Source organism: Ovis canadensis, chromosome 10, assembly GCF_042477335.2.
Source record: "Ovis canadensis isolate MfBH-ARS-UI-01 breed Bighorn chromosome 10, ARS-UI_OviCan_v2, whole genome shotgun sequence".
In the NCBI taxonomy this organism is placed as follows: Eukaryota; Metazoa; Chordata; class Mammalia; order Artiodactyla; family Bovidae; genus Ovis; species Ovis canadensis.
This window is the reverse complement of record NC_091254.1, coordinates 43,021,662-43,039,152: the sequence shown is the minus strand read 5'-3', so window position 1 is coordinate 43,039,152 and position 17,491 is coordinate 43,021,662. Positions and strand designations below refer to the sequence as shown.

General features: G+C 42.5%; 2 protein-coding genes across 53 annotated transcripts in view; one reads left to right on the top strand and one right to left on the bottom strand.

Moving 5' to 3' along the window:
- The window catches only part of ZAR1L (zygote arrest 1 like), a 90,565-nt gene that overhangs the window by 5,768 nt on the left and 67,306 nt on the right, over positions 1-17,491 (bottom strand). For 5 of the 48 annotated variants that reach the window (XR_011259420.1, XR_011259424.1, XR_011259422.1 and 2 more), the window contains exons 2-8: positions 16,271-16,385; positions 10,952-11,076; positions 8,457-8,587; positions 7,013-7,286; positions 4,821-4,886; positions 4,035-4,184; positions 3,733-3,899 (exon numbers count right to left, since the gene is read on the bottom strand). The gene's annotated coding sequence lies outside the window, so the exon portion shown is untranslated. Of the gene's footprint in view, positions 1-3,732; positions 3,900-4,034; positions 4,666-4,820; positions 6,273-7,012; positions 10,562-10,891; positions 11,077-12,452; positions 12,611-13,585; positions 13,990-16,270; positions 16,386-17,491 lie in introns of those variants that run through there. The other 43 variants (XR_011259410.1, XR_011259414.1, XR_011259430.1 and 40 more) reach the window with 30 other exon arrangements.
- FRY (FRY microtubule binding protein) overlaps positions 1-17,491 on the top strand; it is a 438,786-nt gene that overhangs the window by 413,655 nt on the left and 7,640 nt on the right. For all 5 annotated transcript variants that reach the window (XM_069601592.1, XM_069601589.1, XM_069601588.1 and 2 more), the window contains 7 exons: positions 481-681; positions 1,243-1,404; positions 4,070-4,236; positions 5,616-5,805; positions 9,031-9,180; positions 10,494-10,592; positions 12,397-12,480. In XM_069601592.1, coding sequence (XP_069457693.1) covers positions 481-681; positions 1,243-1,404; positions 4,070-4,236; positions 5,616-5,805; positions 9,031-9,180; positions 10,494-10,592; positions 12,397-12,480 — 1,053 coding nt within the window. The remainder of the gene's footprint in view (positions 1-480; positions 682-1,242; positions 1,405-4,069; positions 4,237-5,615; positions 5,806-9,030; positions 9,181-10,493; positions 10,593-12,396; positions 12,481-17,491) is intronic.

Sequence of the window (17,491 nt, the reverse complement as noted above, 5' to 3'; positions counted from 1 at the left end):
GCTGGAATGTGTACCTAATGCTCTTCAACTTAATACCCAGAAGCTGTGGACTGTGCCACAAGCATAGCCCTTACTTTGTTCTCTGGACAACAGTACTAAACAGTGGGGGTCAGGGAGTAGGTAAGGAACACCTCTGTTGAAGTTGTTCTAATATTAACAGTTTCTTTCTGATAGCTTTTTGTTAACATGGCTCTTTAAGAGTACTCCCAAATCAACTTGTAAAACAGTGTTACCCACTGTGCCAAAAAAGTGTGTGTGATCACATCTATCTGTGACTTAACACGCATTTAGTGAAAACAGTGTGCTGTTTTACTACTCTTCACAACATGTAAGCAAAATCATTGGTGCCCGTGTCCGTGAGGTGAGGGCTTGAGAGTTCATAATGAAAGTATCGAGGCTAAGCTATGACTGATCAGATGTGTGAAGCTGTACATGCGGGAGAATTCTGGCCTTAAAAAGCAGCTGACGGTGTGATTTCAGGGCGAGAGTATGGACAACTTCAACTGGGGAGTCCGCAGGCGTTCTTTGGACAGTCTGGACAAGTGTGACCTGCAGCTGCTGGAGGAGCGCCAGCTCTCAGGAAGCTCTCCCAGCCTCAATAAAATGAACCACGAGGATTCTGATGAGTCCTCTGAGGAGGAGGACCTCACCACCAGCCAGATCCTGGAGCACTCTGACCTCGTAAGTAGGAACTCTCCACCTCTTCTTCCCAAGAAACTGGGAGACTGCTCTTTGTCATTCAGGCAGCAGGGCAGTTTCCAGTTGTAACTAAAGAAACTTCCCACAGCTGCCAAACTCAAATCTGAGATTGTCGGGTGGGGTCTGTCTGATTCTAACCAGCTTCTTCTCTGGAGGGTGCAAATGGAGACAAACACTGGGGGTTTCATCAGCCCTGAATGCCATCAGATTTGTTCAGGCCTAGATTTCCCCTAAATAACTTATGCTGAACTCTTTCTTTAAAAAAAAAAATTCCTCCAACATCTTTAGTTTGAGGAAATAAGACATTTTGATGGGGTTATCTGGAAAGAGAAGGGGTCTTTGTGTCTTACAGTGCTGGGCCTTGCCAGCTGCGGTGTTTAAGTTCTAATGACAGTGAAGTATGTATTAATATGTTCAGTAGTTAGTACCTGTCCAATAGCAACCAGCTTGTACACTGGTTTGTACTCTTATGTAAAAAGTAATCAGAGCTTGTAAAGAATGGGAACGTCACACGACGTTGGGTTCCTTTTGCTTTCTCAACAGATCATGAATCTCTCCCCTTCGGAGGAGACTAACCCCATGGAATCACTCACGACCGCCTGCGATCTGACCCCTGCTGACCCTCACTCCTTTAACACCAGGATGGCTAGCTTTGAAGCTGCTTTGCCTGATATGAATAATCTTCAGATTTCTGAGGGTTCAAAGGTGAAGAGATTTTGGCAATTGTTGGTTGTGGTCTTCTTTCCAAAAAAAATGTATTTCCAATTTTCTGAGCATTCTTAGAGGGTTATAAATGGAGGGACTACCTTTATCTTTTTCTTTTATGAAATAGTTGTTAGTGCCCCTGAGCCTAGGTTTTGAAGTTGCTTTACTCGCAAAAGACCTAAGCAACCATCTTCTTGTTGGTTGAAAGAGATTTGATTTGAGGTCCTTTTAAGATGAAACGTTTTGCATTTTCCGGAGAGCACAAACACTGCTGATTAACAGCAAAACAAATGTCTGAGATGGCTGAGACAGGGAAACTGATGTTCTTTGTCATGACTTTTATAAAACAATCTGTTAAGTGAGGTGTGGGTGTGTGCATAGACTGGTGGAAATTTTTTCCTATGTAGGAACCAATTATACAGGCTATGCATTGATTGCATTCTCGCCTTTTGTTGGGCTATCACAAATTTCAGTATCAATCACAGTATTATGCACAAAACTGTCTTAATCGGCTCTCTGAGGAGAAAAGTAAGTATTGGATAGAATTTCCTTATTTAAAAGGTCAGCTTTTTAGAGGAACTTTAAAATGTGTATTTCATTTAAGGTTTGTTTTATTGATTTGCATAAGCCATTCTGTCCATAAAACTATCAACTTCCACACTGTGTTCACATATGTATCCACATAAATGGCCATTAGTATAGAACTTTATTTTCTTATATTAGACATACCAAAATAGCCGATTACTATTAGGATTAAAGTTTTCTTTATCTTGAGTTTGGTTATGGTGGTATAAGTTTAAAAGAGAAAATAAGAAAAAATACACAGAAAACAGATGTATGAAAGTATATTCTTTCTGATGCTTCTACAGAAAAATAAAATACTGGCTATTCTGTATCCTTATACAGTGTACTAAAAATACATCTGAGATCTAGCAAAACCTATATACTGTAAACCAAGGGCAACCAACCAAACTACAATCACCTAAAAATATTGAGGCTTAAAAAATAATTATTTGTAAGACTTCCCCATTACAAAAGAACTGTGACCAGGATTCTGAGAATTAGCAGAATCCTTTTCTAGCCAAAAAGGGGACCAGAAAGGAAACCTGAGATTAAAATGCCAGAATCTTTGAAATTAAACTTCATGGAATGAACATCACAAAATAAATGTGAAGTTATTATTAGCATATGTTATTTCACAGTCTTGCAGTAGTCAACTTTTCTATTTTGAATGCTAAGTTATATAGATTTCTCATACAAAGCACTGCCTAATAATATTTTCATGGACTCACACAGAAATCTATCAGGGCAAGGCTGAGTTTAATTTCTGAAAAGCTTTCTCTGTTTTTTACATCAGCTGGGCTTCTGCAAAATTTGATATATCTGTGATGTTAGAAAGAGAAAACAAGATGTTTTTATAAGATCTCAGCCTGTCCCTAGTAGATTAAGTTTATATACATTAACAACCCAGACCAGTCAGCAGTCTCGTTGGCACCAGTCTAGTTTTAAAGAGCAAGAAGAGACAGATATGGATAAGCCCCTGAAACTCAGTATTTATAAGCAGTTCCTTCAAAGACATGAGATAACCTATTTCCCTAACATGTCTGTAAACATTCCTAATTTCCCTATTTAATCCTAGATTCAAAATACTAAAGGGGCAGCCAGATGTCAACCGTGATAACGCTCTAATTCATATGCCTATTTTGCCCTGGTTTTGTCTTTTAAGAAAATGACTCACTGAACCACGTACACGTGCTTTCTTCCTCTCCTCTTCTGTTCTGTGGTCAGGCTGCCTTCCTTCCTCTCCTGAAGAACAATTGGTCCTCCAGATGATTTCCCTCTGGCCCGGGTTCAAGCCCAGCCTCTTTTTCCATTTGACCTGCCAGTCTCTTTCCTGCCTCTCAGCGGTCCCAGCTCTGCCACCCTAGAGCCGTCTCATCTCCCTGCTCATTCTACGTTTTACAGCAACCCAAGAGCAGCCCCTCATATATATATGTGCTGCCTTCAGGGGATATTCCCGAGTGAAGCATATATGTATGTGGAGCTCAGAGGATGTTCAGTATGGAAGGCCTGTCAATGAGGCAGGCTCAATGAATAGCTCTGGGTCAATCATGGGCATGGCAGAGACTTCAGGAGGCTTTACTATGCCAGGCACTGATGACTCTAAGTTCTAGTTTCCATCGGTAGCATTGGACATACTACAAATTATATAATATACTGGAGAGTTAACTCCAGGTAACTTGCTTTAGAAGACTGGGCTTGTGCAACAGAGAGAGCTCTGAATCCAGAGATGGGTGTCTCTCGCCCTGGCTCTGATTAATTACATACCTGGTATTAGGCACGTCCTTTTCCTGTGTGGAGCATCTACTTCCTCATCTTTGAAAGTGGAGGTCCAACCCAGGGGGTTGCTTCCAAGTTTAGCATTTATACTCCTTAAGTGTGGATTAAATATGGTAATCTTCTGACAGCTTCTTCGGGAACTCTCTTAGAAAAGGCTGAAAAGAAGATAAAGAACAGTGCTTCAGAGAATTCTTGAGTTCAGTTACACAAATTTACTATACCATAGCTAGAAGACATATGCCCCTAATTTCCGTTCTCTGGATTTCAGAGTTGCTTCTGGATATCCTTACATGTTGGGGGATTCCTTTCTCTCCTTTGCTCCCAGGCCGATGCCGTCCAGGAAGAGGAGGACGCCACTGTGCAGGAGGATGACCTTTCCAGCTCCATCAATGAACTCCCAGCCACTTTCGAATGCAGTGACAGCTTTAGCCTGGATATGACTGAGGCAGAAGAAAAAGGCAGTCGAGCACTGGACCACTTCACTCTTGCCAGGTAAAGGGTGTACACAGCACGTCATACTGGGTTTGCTCTAACTCCAGTTTAACGTCAGGCTTGTGCCTCTGAGACTTCCTCGCAAAGGAGTCCAAGCTGACATGACTTGGAAGGCTGTCGGTAACCAGTGAGGAATCATCCAGCTCCAGTGCAGGGCCTTATGCAGAACCAGGAAGGCTATGTCTATAGGAATTCTTGGAGCCCTGGAATAATAATGTACTCAGACGCTCAGTCGTGTCTGACTCTTTGCAACCCCATGGACTGTAGCCCACCAGACTTCTCTGTCCATGTGATTTTCCCAGGCAAGAATGCTGGAGTGGGTTGCAATTTCCTTCTGCAGGGGATCTTCCTGACCCAAGGGTCGAACCCACGTCTCCTGCACTGCAGACAGATTCTTTACCACTGCGCCACCAGGGAATCCCTATAGCCCTGGAATAACATAAAAAGCCAAAGAGGAGCCCTCGGGGACGTGGTCCACACCTTATAAGCTTTGAAGATAAGCAAGCTTGGCAAGGCTTGGAAATGGAGTTCTTCCCATCTTGAGTTAAAAGACCAGAACAAGAGGCTCTTTATAAGCTACATACCTACTTTTTTTTTTTCAAGTGGGTGGCTTTCAGTTTCAAGATGGACATTTTTGAGACAAGTGAGATCTAGTCAGAGAATATAAACAGGAAACATATAAAGGAATAGATTTTAAAAAAATTAATGTGGCATCTAGGATAAATCATAAATAATGCTATAGATCTGCTTCAGGAGAAGAAAGAATCCTAAAATCACTCCTCTGAACATTGTTTCTGACATGGCTAGACAGAGGCTTTCTGTTATGGTGATACATATCCTTTTGTCAGAGAAACAGCTTAGGGTGATACCTAGAGAAGAAATGTTGACTTTTCAGTTCATTTATTTTTCTCTCCTGTCTTTGTTTCCCTGTCTCACTGTGAATTTCTCTTCTCTCATTTTCCTTTCTCTGCCCTTTTTCTCCTAGTTATTTATGTGTATACACCCACTATTACTCTCCCTCCATAAAGGAAAAGTGAAAAGATACAAAATTTTTCTCATTTTTTTAAAGTGAAAAATGAAAAAGACTGAAATGGGTCAAAGCACAGGAGTGAATGTACCCTGTGTCTGGGGAAAGGCTGGCAGGAAAGTGAGGGTCAGTTGGTGAAGGCTAAAAAGCGGTCCTGTATCTGTATAAAGGAAATCAGAGTTGGTGAAAAATCCTCTTTTCTAGAATCAGAATCTCAAGACCTCTGACCGAGAGCCAGGCTCCCGAAGCAACCCCCACGGGAGGAGCGGGCAGGAGGGGTGACCCGGGTGAGATCTGACACTTCCAGCAAAGTAAGGAGGACGCCATTCCTGACTTTCTGCATTTTTTCCAGCTTCGGGGAAGGTGAGAGGGGAGTGTCGCCCCCTCCCTCGCCCTTCTTCTCGGCCATCCTTGCCGCCTTTCAGCCCACGGCCTGTGACGACGCCGAGGAGGCCTGGCGCAGCCACATCAACCAGCTCATGTGCGACTCGGACGGCTCCTGTGCTGTGTACACGTTCCACGTGTTCTCCTCCTTGTTTAAGGTACGCTGCCCACAAAGGCTCCACAGCTGCCAGCTCTTCAGGGAGCCAGCTGGCCTCTCCCTTGAGGGGGGAGTGCTGGGTTTACACTACACTTTGTCCTCAGTTTCCTCTGCTTCATTCTTTCTTCCGTTCATCGTGGAGACATTGTGCTCCGCGGCTCGGGCCGCTGGGATGTGATCCTCGCTGGCCCCTCCAGGTCTCACTGGCATCATCAGGCACAGGCAGGCAGCCAGGCCTTCAGGACCACAGGTGGTATCTTCAACCAAGCCCATTGTCCATCTCTTCTTTCCACTTCGACCTCTGGTGTACCTCTTTCTTCTTCGTTGTTTTTCCTTATCTTTTATTCCCACTCACCATGAATTCTTTCAACCTGCCAGCCTGTGACACTTTTTGAGAGGTTGATTCTCTTGAGTACATCATGAGAAAAGGCACGTGTGCTAGATGGAGGAATGGGGCCCTCTGATCACCTTCAGGAAGAACCATGGCAAAACGGAGAGATAGGAAAATAAGGAATTATGTGAAAAGTGGAAAAAATGGTATCATCTGCTTTAAATAATTGCAAATTCAGGAAGCCATAATTTAGTCAATATAAAAGTAAAATCGGTTTTTGAGCCTGGAGGCCCTTCCATTCTTAGAGGAGTGTATACCAACAGTACTAATAGCTAGTGTCTCCATATTCTCTGTTATTTGTGCGGCCCACTCTCAAGTTTTCCAGTTTACTTTTCATGAGACCTGTCTGAGATGAACTGGGGGCTGGAGGGACTGTTAGCCTTAAAACAGGAAACAATGGGCTGCTGAAAGATAAGAATCCAGAAATACCCTAACATTAAGCCAGACTGAAATTTAAAAACAAACTATCCCAAAGCTACCATTTGAGGTAAATTTGTAAAGATTCAGGAACAATGTAATTTATTATATTGTTCTAAAGTCTGTGTTTAAGTAATGGTTAATTATGTATATTTATGTTTGGCTGCTGTGATCCTGTTATCCTGCAGTTACTACACTGCATGGTCGACTTTATAGTCCTGAGCAGTACTCCTCCTTCTGCTGAGAACCATCACCTCCTGTTTTCCCTCAGCTGTGCTCCCAATGCACATAGATCCCTGATGGGGCGGCACTTCCATGAATGAGGCCTTCCTTTAGCTCTTTCTCCCCTTGCACCCCCGACCTGGGATCCCAGGCATCTGCCACACTCTGTTGGAATTACCTGTTTAGGTGTCTGTCTCCTGCAGGGGAGGGCAGGTAATGGTGTCTTGCTTTGATTCCAGTGGCTGGCACAGTGGCTCACACACAATAGGTGCTCAGTAAATGCAGTAGGAAAAAAAACTTTTTTAATGTACATCTCAAACGTATAGTTACCACTTAATGCCAGTACAGCAACAGGTTGTCATGTGAGCTGGTACATGGGGCTGGGTACTGGGAAGAACACTGGAGTTCGTATTTTTTTATCAGTTGACTGGATCAATTCCTAAGACATTTATCTGCAATAATAATAATACAAATTGTTTCCCCTATTTTTTTTTAATATTACATTTTTCTTTAAGAACTTTCTCAGCTACCATCAAATGCTCTGTGATTGACAGCAAAATCGCCGTTCCAATATGATGGAAATGAAACACATGTCAGACACACGGTCTACTGTTCTTTCATCACATCCTCACTGGAGCTGTTTGCTTAGTTTCCCAATATTTCCCTGTGGGTCTGGACACCACGTTTCCCTGTATTCTGGACGGAGTAGAGAGGATGTTAACTGCAAAAATACTTTGCTTTTAAAAACAAGGAAATGGTTTCTAATGGTCCAGCAGGGATGGCTTTCCAAGTGTCTCCGTCAGTCTATTTCCTTCCTGTGCTCTTGGGTTAGAATATTGTCATTTGTGTGCACAATGTCACCAAATCACAAGCTGTTTTTATATGGAAGTCATATGTGGCTCTGAAGTTCCTAGCCTCTCAGTCCAATAAAATGTAAACCCGGGTCTCACCATATCCTTGGGTGAGGGAGAAGAACCCAACTTCTTGGAGGACCTGGCTCCTCCTCCTCACTCTGCCAGTCATTTCTTAATAGCTTGGTGATACATGACATTTCCTGCTCCTCTCAGCTGCAGTAGTGTCAAGTATTTTAAATTGCACACAAAACTACCACCACCATAAGACATAATGTTATGCATTATGTCAAGACCCTCAGATATATTAAATAAAAATAATATGCAGCACACTTGGCATTTTTTTCTAGTATAACTGATAAGGAACCAAGAGCCTGCTACTGTTTGGGGGACCTGCTAAGTACCCCATAGCAGAGCAGAGAGGATTTCTCTTGGATTAGATTCTCCAACTCAAAAGGTATGAAATCTCTTTGGGGAAAGCCAATGCCTAGATCTGGAATTATTTTTTTGTTAAATATTTTGTTCTTTTTGTTAAAAGATATTTTGAGTTGGAAGTTGGGGCTAAAAGTGTTCTCATGTTGTCACTGACACAGGCCCCACAAGTCAGGTTCTTCCTAATTATGGTTTTTCTTCAGGCAGTGTAGGAGGAATAGTAACGTTTACAAAGCATTATCACTTATGGAAGGGATGTGAACTTAGAACCCTTATTCCATCACTTCCTGTTTACATGATCTTGAGTCCTCTGACCTCTCTTAACCTCAGGTTCTTCACCTGGTTGTGAGCACTGATGAGGTGACATGTGCAAAGCTCTCAGAGAGACAGGTCCCACACAGAATATACTCTTTCTTTCTTCAGAGACTTTGTGGCTCCATTTTAGTCCTCCTGTCTCTGGGAGCTGTGATCTGGGAATGATAGAAAGGAGTCGTATCTCATGACCTTTTTCCTCTCACCCACACTGAAGTAATCTCAGAACTTACTCATCTGACAAACACACTAGGCAAAAGATTCTGGCTGGCACTGGCCATCAGCAAAAAAGCAAAGCAGCACTTAATTAAAAGATACATGGGCATCCACACATTGGGAAATGACATTTTAGGATGAAACTTTGTCCACACTGGGTGATTATTCATTTAAGACACTCACTCTGTTCCTATCACAGACACACACACACACACACGCCTGCCACTACATGCAGGACACACACACACACATGCCTGCCACTACATGCAGGACTTCTGCTGATTTGATATTTTCCTAAGAATTTTTGATAATTTCCTAAGAAGTTTTTTTCTAGTGCCTAAGTTAAAACATGGCCTTTACAAATAGTAATTATGTTGCCTTGCAGAATATTCAGAAAAGGTTCTGCTTCCTAACCTGTGATGCAGCCAGTTACCTTGGTGATAACCTCCGGGGCATTGGATCCAAGTTTGTCAGCTCTTCCCAGATGCTTACCTCCTGCTCCGAGTGCCCCACGCTCTTCGTGGATGCCGAGACCGTGAGTATCCCAGGCCCACTCCTGTGGTCAACGGCCTGCCCAGCTGACAGTGTAGAACTTCGGGGAAGCACGTGTGCAATTGCAGTTTGTTGGAAAGACACTTCCGGTGTGAGCAGTGCTGTGTGGTGATGGGAGCCCCAGAGGCCTGGGTCTGCACAGGAATGGCTGTGCGTGGCCAGCTGAGGCCGTCACTGCAGGAGATCAGGGAGAGATCCCCCCTCCCCAGCTCTGTGCTCCCTCTGTGTCCATGGTGCTTCTCTCTGATGACCCTAAAGGCTGTGAACATGGTGAGCTAACCTCTCAGAGCAGCCCTAGCCAGTCCCCATGATGCTAGGTCAGCCAGCCAGATGGATCCCCAGAGGCACCATGTCATCACTTTCTCTTCTTCCAAGAGACCACCTACCCTCTTGCTAGATTCGTCCAGCCCCACTGCAGATGATGACTTTGAAGGATAATTAAAATAGTCGCTGGCTGACTGCTGAATCGTGACTATATAAACACAATGCTAACCTTCCAAGACCGGCAAGCTCTCCGTAGGGGAGAGGGGCACCTCTTTCCATCCCCCATGCATATCACAGAACCATCTCATCTGCTCAGTACTTACTGGGGTTTAGAGCAATGGCACCCCACTCCAGTACTCTTGCCTGGGAAATCCCATAGACGGAGGAGCCTCATAGGCTACGGTCCATGGGGTCACTAAGAGTCGGACACAACTGAGTGACTTCACTTTCACTTTTCACTTTCATGCATTGGAAAAGGAAATGGCAACCCACTCCAGTGTCCTTGCCTGGAGAATCCCAGGGACAGAGGAGCCTGCTGGGCTTCTGTCTGTGGGGTCGCTTTCCAGGAACTTGATTAGTGGTTGGCCGTTTTGCAGCAAAGAATACGATATGAGAAATCTTTCCATCTTAAATTATTTAAAATGCAAATTAAATACAAAGACCTAGTTGGAGGTCTGTCTTCACATTTCCTGGAGTGTTACTGGATGAAGACACTGGAGTCCATGCATAAAATGGATGCCAGTTCTTAATGCAGGCTTCTGTAGAATGCTTGTTAAGATCTGTCTGTCTAAACTGATATGGGGAAAATGGGTATCTTCACAGGAAATTTAAATTAGCAAGTCATATTCAAGTGCAGTTGCTTCTGAGAGTGGAGCAAAATTACAAACTGTACAGGTGAACACAGATGCCACCCCCGACACATGCTATATTACATCTAAATATACTTCTCTTTTCTCTCTGTGTAGCCATGCCTTTGTCTAGGTGTCTCTCTGGAAGTTATTTTAATACAAATTATTTTCCTGTCTTTATTAGCTCCTTTCTTGTGGACTTCTGGACAAGCTCAAGTTCAGTGTTTTAGAACTGCAAGAATATTTGGATACCTACAACAACAGAAAAGAGGCCACTCTCTCAGTAAGCGTCTGTGTCTCTGTTAGCATATAAGTTTCATTAACACCAAATGAACCCAACCACCATGAACTCTTGGGAGGGGATGTGAATAACACAAGAGAGGCCCTTTTGGGAGAAGACAGACTTGTCTTATCTTCCAACTTAATGGTGTTAGAACTATCAATAGTATGGATTATATAAAAATGATACCTACAAAAGAGAAATTTTTCAGCTTTCAATTTTAGCCCTATAATTTTTCTAACCAAGAAATTGGGGAAAGTGGCTATCTGTATAATGTATCACTTCATCAACATTATAACCTCTCTTTTCTCAGAAATTTATTAATAAAATTGTTAATTGCATCCTTCCAGTGTTCGCCTCACCCAAAACTGGTTGAGATGGATCTCCTCTCTCTCCACCACTCTCAGTAGCTGTCTCTCCCCATCACCGTGGTTTCTCTTGGCCTCAGCTCCTGCTCTTTTCTTCCTCCTTCCTTCAAAGATGTAAACTGTAAAATGTTACAGACAGAAGTGATTCAGAAACCATCCATGCAGACCTCCTGATTTCCAACAAAAACTTGCGTGTAATTTCCAGGGAGCACTTCCCATCGTAGACCAGGCACTATAAAAAGATCGTGGATTTTGAAGTCAGATGGACTTTGAACTCAAACTGCAGCTCAGTTTCTTAAGGGTTAGTAACCCTGGATAAATTACTTAACCTCCTGTCATCTCAGATTCATCATCTATAAGACAGTGATATGCTCTAATAGTCACAGCAGCTGTCATTTTTATATATCCAATAACCTGGTCCTTTTTATATATCCAATAACCTGGTAAGAGTTATCTCTCTCAAATCCTGTAATGCTTGCAACTACCCTGGGAGTTGCTATTACTCTTCTCATTAGCTAGGAAGTAGAAAAGTGGTTATTTAAACCCAGGTCTGTGGGATTCAAAGGTTCATGCTGTTAACTCCAACTCAATATTGCCTTTGAAATAGAAATAGTGTATGTAAACTGCCCTGCACAAGTACCTCATACACAGAAGACATACATTAAGTTACTGGGTTTTTGGTTTTTGTTATATTTCCATGACTGTCAAAGAGAGAGTTCTGACATTCTACTGCAGCAATTCCCTTTGTCTTCTATTTCTGTGGCTCTCTCACTGTCACCGTTTTCTAGCTTCTCAGGCATCAGTTAATAAAAGTAATCCTTTAATTCTGGTTGGTGAACAAGTCAGTCTTTTGATGTCAAGTGTGAGTTTCAGCTCTTAAGGGCTTACTGTTTTCTACCCAAAGGTTCCTTTCACATCTATACTAGTTACTATACTAGATAGTTAAGCTGGCAGAATCTTTAAATAGCTAGGCTATTATTGTAAGGTCTTTCTTACAGTTAAACAGACCTGCCCCATAGAAGCCGCCTCAACATAGCAGAGTCAGGCTGCACGGCCCAGGCTGGCCCAGCCTGGGAAGATGTACCCGCCCTGTCTCCTAATCTCAGTCATATGAAAGGTTTCTAATTGTATGTGGATTTATTTGATTTATACAAACATTTGGAGCGGTCTAGTGACATTACTTTTCAGGGTAGATACATCACAACAATAACATGATAAATGTTTAAATTTTAAAATGGCCATTGCTGAACCGATATAAACAGGTATTTTAATTTTAAATTGTTAATCTTTAACCAAAAACTTTTCAAATGGTCACTGCAGCAAAATTTTATCTTACTGTGATTAGAAACTTAATCTATTATATTTTCCCTGACAGAATTGATGATAAACAGATTCTTAAAGACAGCACTGAATTTACCTATGTCTCTTTCTGACAACAGTGGCTTGCAAATTGTAAGGCGACATTTGCAGGAGGATCAAGAGATGGAGTAATTACCTGTCAACCAGGGGACTCAGAGGAAAAGGTAATAAACACCCGTTAGAGTTTATCTGTTCTGTGCTCTGACTTGGTGTGTTGGTTTTGATATACCCAAGAAGCGTGGAACTTGAAAAAGGAAGAGGAAGGAAGCATCATCCCATATATTCACACGAGACCTGTACAGTAAGCAAGAATGACATTAGAGCCAAGTATGATGGTGTGTTGATGGGATTGCTGGGGGAGGGTCTTCTTTTTGGAAAAGCAGAAGTATAAAAATAACCTTTCTGCTGGACACTAACTATACTAACCATTTTCCTAATAAAACTGTTCTTCATTCAGAATATAAAACCAATGTCATAGGGCAATTATCTTTCAATTAAAAATTTTAAAAAGAGGAAAAAAAAATCATTAATTCTTCACTGAACCACTTAGTTCTTTCAGTGAAGAAAGTCTCTGTTGACCTTTCAGCAATCACTCAGATTTTTCTTCTCATTTAGAACTGCTCTAAGTACACACCGCAGTCCAGCTAGCTTATAAATGTGTGCCACCTTGCAAAGGAAACTCGGCAGAAAAGCGTGAAGTCACTCATTCTATAGTTACTGCCAAGGGGCCCCCATGGTGGGTAAAGCAGTGAATTCTGCCTGGGTAGAGCTTCTGATCTATTCAGGGAGATGGACGTTACCAGTCATGTGTGTATAAACTGTGACAAGGGCCATTAAGGAAAGGTGGGAACAGTGAGCTATGAAAGGATATAGCAGAGAACCTGGCCTAACAAGAGGGCAGTTCCGGGAAGGCTTCTCCACAGAGGTGCCATTCAGGCAGAGATCTCAGCTCTGAGCTGGAGTGTGCCAGGGGTGCAGGGTGGAAGGCAGGGGCCTGGCGAGCCTGCAGAGGCCCCGAAGTGGCAGGGAAAATGACCCTTTGCGAGGACTGAAGGGAGCCTGGGTGGCAGGGCAGGTAGGAAGTGACCAGGAGAAAAGTTGCAGAAGCCAGACCATGCAGGGCTTGGGTGCTTATCCTGACATCAGTGGGAACCAATTAAAAGTTGTTAACAGGAGGTTGTGATTAGATTGGGGCTCTCCCACACTCCTGTGGAAACAGACCTAGTGAGCAAGTGAGGATTTGGGAAGACAGGTTAGGAGGCTACTTACTGGTCAAGGCAGAGATGTCCGCTTGTAATTACACTATCACATCGAGAAATGCATGTCAGAGTGTGGGGCCTTCAAAGGATGAGAAATCACCTTCAAGCTGGGCCTTGTCGGGAAATGATGGTGTTGCTCTATTTAAATATTGATCTTATGTCCAGATTTGGTGGGAGATTATTTTTCTAATTAGAGCTACCATTTATTTGGCTTCCATTCCAAAGAAAAACCCAACAAGTGTTTGACCTCAGAGCACCGCTTATCCTCCAGTGATTTACTCCAGCTCTCTTTTTTAAGCCAGATTCTCTGTCTTCTGGAATAGTTTGATGGTACACATTATTCTGAGCACTCTTTGCATGAGGACAGATGGAAGCAGGGATTAGGAAGTAAGCTTTCACTTGAAGAATCTATGTCTGGGGAAAATAAAATTATATCTGGATATAAATTGCAAAGTCAACATGCCAGAAATTACTCCACATGTATATTCTATTTCAGAGAAGTGTGGACTTTGTGGAAGGATTAGTGCTTACCTTATTAAACCTAGCAAACTCTTGAGCAGTTAGAGAGGTCAGTTGGCCAGAGATGATGACCACGTACAGACAGGCATGTGAAAGTCTCCTGACCCCAAGGCTTGCCCCATAATGCCAGTAGCTGATTTCTAGTCATTCTTAACAAGTGACATAAGCGAGAAATTACTGTGGAATTTGTGGAAGAGAATATAATTGTTTTCTAGATGTTGAATATTTTCTGATTTTTTGTCTATTCTCAGTGTAAAGTTGTGACATCAAATTAATGAGGAAAGTTTACACTTAGGTAGCCTATAAGCTATAACCAATTCACAGACATGTTTTATTCAGCTTGTACAAGTTTTTTAATTGACTCAACATTTTAAACTTGAAATTGTTCACACATACCCTCAAAACAGCATTTCTGGCATCTCTTAAAATTGAAAAAAAAAAAAAAAGCTAGCAATACCAGGCCTGCCTTCCTAAAGTGGCAGCAGTGGCAGCCACCTTGAGCTGGGTGGCTCTCCACCACCCAGTGAGTTCCTGACCCTGCAGGTGAGAGCCAACCATCACGATGTTGTTTTCTTTATGATAGGAACATGTGCCTCTGTACCTAAGGCCCCAAAATGGGGAAGTGAATGCCAAGTAAAAAGAGTTGTGCCTTTCAAGAAAAACACCAGTGTTCCTCTTTGCTGCTGTGAGAACCATCTCTCTGTACTAAGACGCAAGGGCCCCCGTGTTGGGCTCCCTCCTGGAAAGAACCTTGGAGGATTCCCAGTGCGTGTACAAAACAGAACAAACCACGCTCCTGAGAAAAGTGCTCCTAATATGTGAGAAGGATTTTGGAACAAAAGTTGTTTTTTGTTTTTTTAAGGCAGGCATGATTAGTTAATACTTTAGTCTACTGGGTGCCTACAATACCAGTTCTAGAATGAGGCATAGCACACAGTGAATAAGATGTAAAACAAGGTGGGCGTGAGTCCCAGACATGGCTTTACCAGTGCACATCCTGAAGACAGACACATCTCTACGTGACTTAAAAGCCAACAGTGACCTCTCCGTTGCCCATGGAATTCATTGTGGAGTGGCTTCTGGGGAGTTGAAGTTCATAGAAACATAGGTCAGGGTAAAGCGTCGCAGCTCTGGGATCTCCAGGCCACAGCCTCAAGCCTTCAGTGAATTAGCACAGCTCACCTCCTGGTTCTGCAGAGCTGGCCCTGGGAAAGCTGCAGAGGTCATCGCTTCAACTACTATAAGTGATTTTAGCTGATGGACATGGAATTTCACAGCCATTTCTGAGCACTACTTGAACACTCGACTCTATGGACTCAAATACAATAATTTACATTTAGCCCCACTACATTTTATCTTATTACATTCAAATCATCATAGAATCTTCTTGGACACTAACCCTCTTGGTTCTGTTTCCTATCCCTGCCTAATCCATGAATGGGAGAAGCCTGCAACCTCTGTTCTACAGACTGAACAAGCTAAATGTTGAACAAGACAAGGTGTTTCTCCAGCTAAACTGTAACCCATTAAACTTCAGATAGTCAGTCATTCTCTATAAGGAATCTCTTTTCTAGACTGACTAAGGAAATGCCTCCTGAAGTGGAAGTTTTCTTGAAAAGTAAATACTTCAAGCTGTGCAATCTATATTAGAGACTAAAACATATTTATCTTTCAAAATTTTGGAAGATATTCATGACAAATGTCCAAAAGAACTACTCAATAAATGTAATACAACAGTCGTCAATGTGCCAGAGCCAAGTGATATTAGCAATGGTGAGAACATATTGTTTCTACCTGCTCAGGAGGTTACAGGCATCTGTGTAACACAGAGTGGGCTTCCCAGGTGGTGCTAGTGGTGAAGAACCTGCCTGTCAATGCTGGAGACCTAAAAGACACAGGTTCGATCCCTGGCATGGGAAGATCCCCTGGAGGAAGGCATGGCAACCCATTCCAGTACTCCTGCCTGGAGAATCCCATGGATAGAGGAGCCTAGGGGCTCCTAGGGTCACAGAGTCAGACACAACTGAAGCGACGCATGCAACACCAAAGTAGGAAAGCTTCAACACTTGACTAGATTTTCCAAATTCTATCGAATTTAGTTTAAACCAGTGACTTTCAGAGGTTAAACATGGTGAAAACCACAGCCCCATATATTAACAGTAATACTGTGACTTACCTTCTGATGTGTTGAAAATTTCTAAGGGGGATGTTCCTTGTGGTTCATTGGTTAAGACTCCACACTTCCAATGCAGGGAGGGGCAGGTTTGCTCCCTGGTCGGGGAACTAAGATCCTGCATGCCAAAAAGAAGAAAACTTCTTAGATTTTTCACCTAACTAGCTGTCATAAGCAAAGCACTCCTTTCAGAGCAGAGTACAGAGAAACAAGAATAGCTGTGCTACCGCTGATGTCTAGGCTTTAAAGCTACCTTGTCTATGATGGGTTCTTAATATCCTGACTTAATTTTTGTTCTCATTTTGAGAAAACATACCTCTAAGTCCAGTTCAATAAATCAAGCCGTATCAGGTGTACAGGAACAGGGCCTTAAAGAAAATCCTTGTGACCAAATAAAACAGTGACATTTCCACATTTTCAAAAGAACCTTTAATCACCAAAAATAAATACATCTGTAAAGATTTCTCAAGGGATTATTTTTACAACCTGGATACCAGAAAATATTAGCACAGGGTGGGGAAAAAGCTTACATTTTCCTTGAAAGGCATTTTCACTATCTTTTTGAAGCTCTAAATGCAAACTCAGTCCCAGCCTGAGGCCAAGGAAAGGATTTTTGAGAGTAAATATCAATGCAGCTTGGACTAGCCTACCTAAAAAGGAGTGTGTAAGAAGGATTCTGAGAACTGGTGTTCCTCAAATTGGCCAGCTCCCAAGAAACAAAATTTTGTCCCTGAGGGCCAGGTAGGAGGAATTTGTTGACAATGAAATTCCTTAGCACGAGGCTGGAGTCAGAAAGTCTCGTTGGCCTTCATTGAACAGAGAAGATTTTCCTTTAGCTGATCTGACGACCTTCTGGGATTACAACCTTGTTTTGGAAACCAGTAAAAAGACAGCAGTTTCTTCACATAAGACCCTGTAATTGCTCAGTACTTGCTTCTTTCCATGCTTCTGGAAAGTAAATTCCATGGCAGCAGCAGTTACACGCTAAGGTGCTTACTAATGTTTCAATCAAATTTGATGTTTTCTAAAAAGTCTTCATAGTGGAGACTCTGTACGTGTAGATTTAAGACTAGCCGTGTAATCCTTTCTTGTGTGACTCTGTCTTTCAGTAGTATGTAAGGTTTGGTTATAAAAATGTCTAGCATAATGGTTATAAAGTTTCCTTGAAAATAGTAAATAACTTGGGTTGTATAATCCGTATCACAGGCTTAAAGCTTTAAAAGG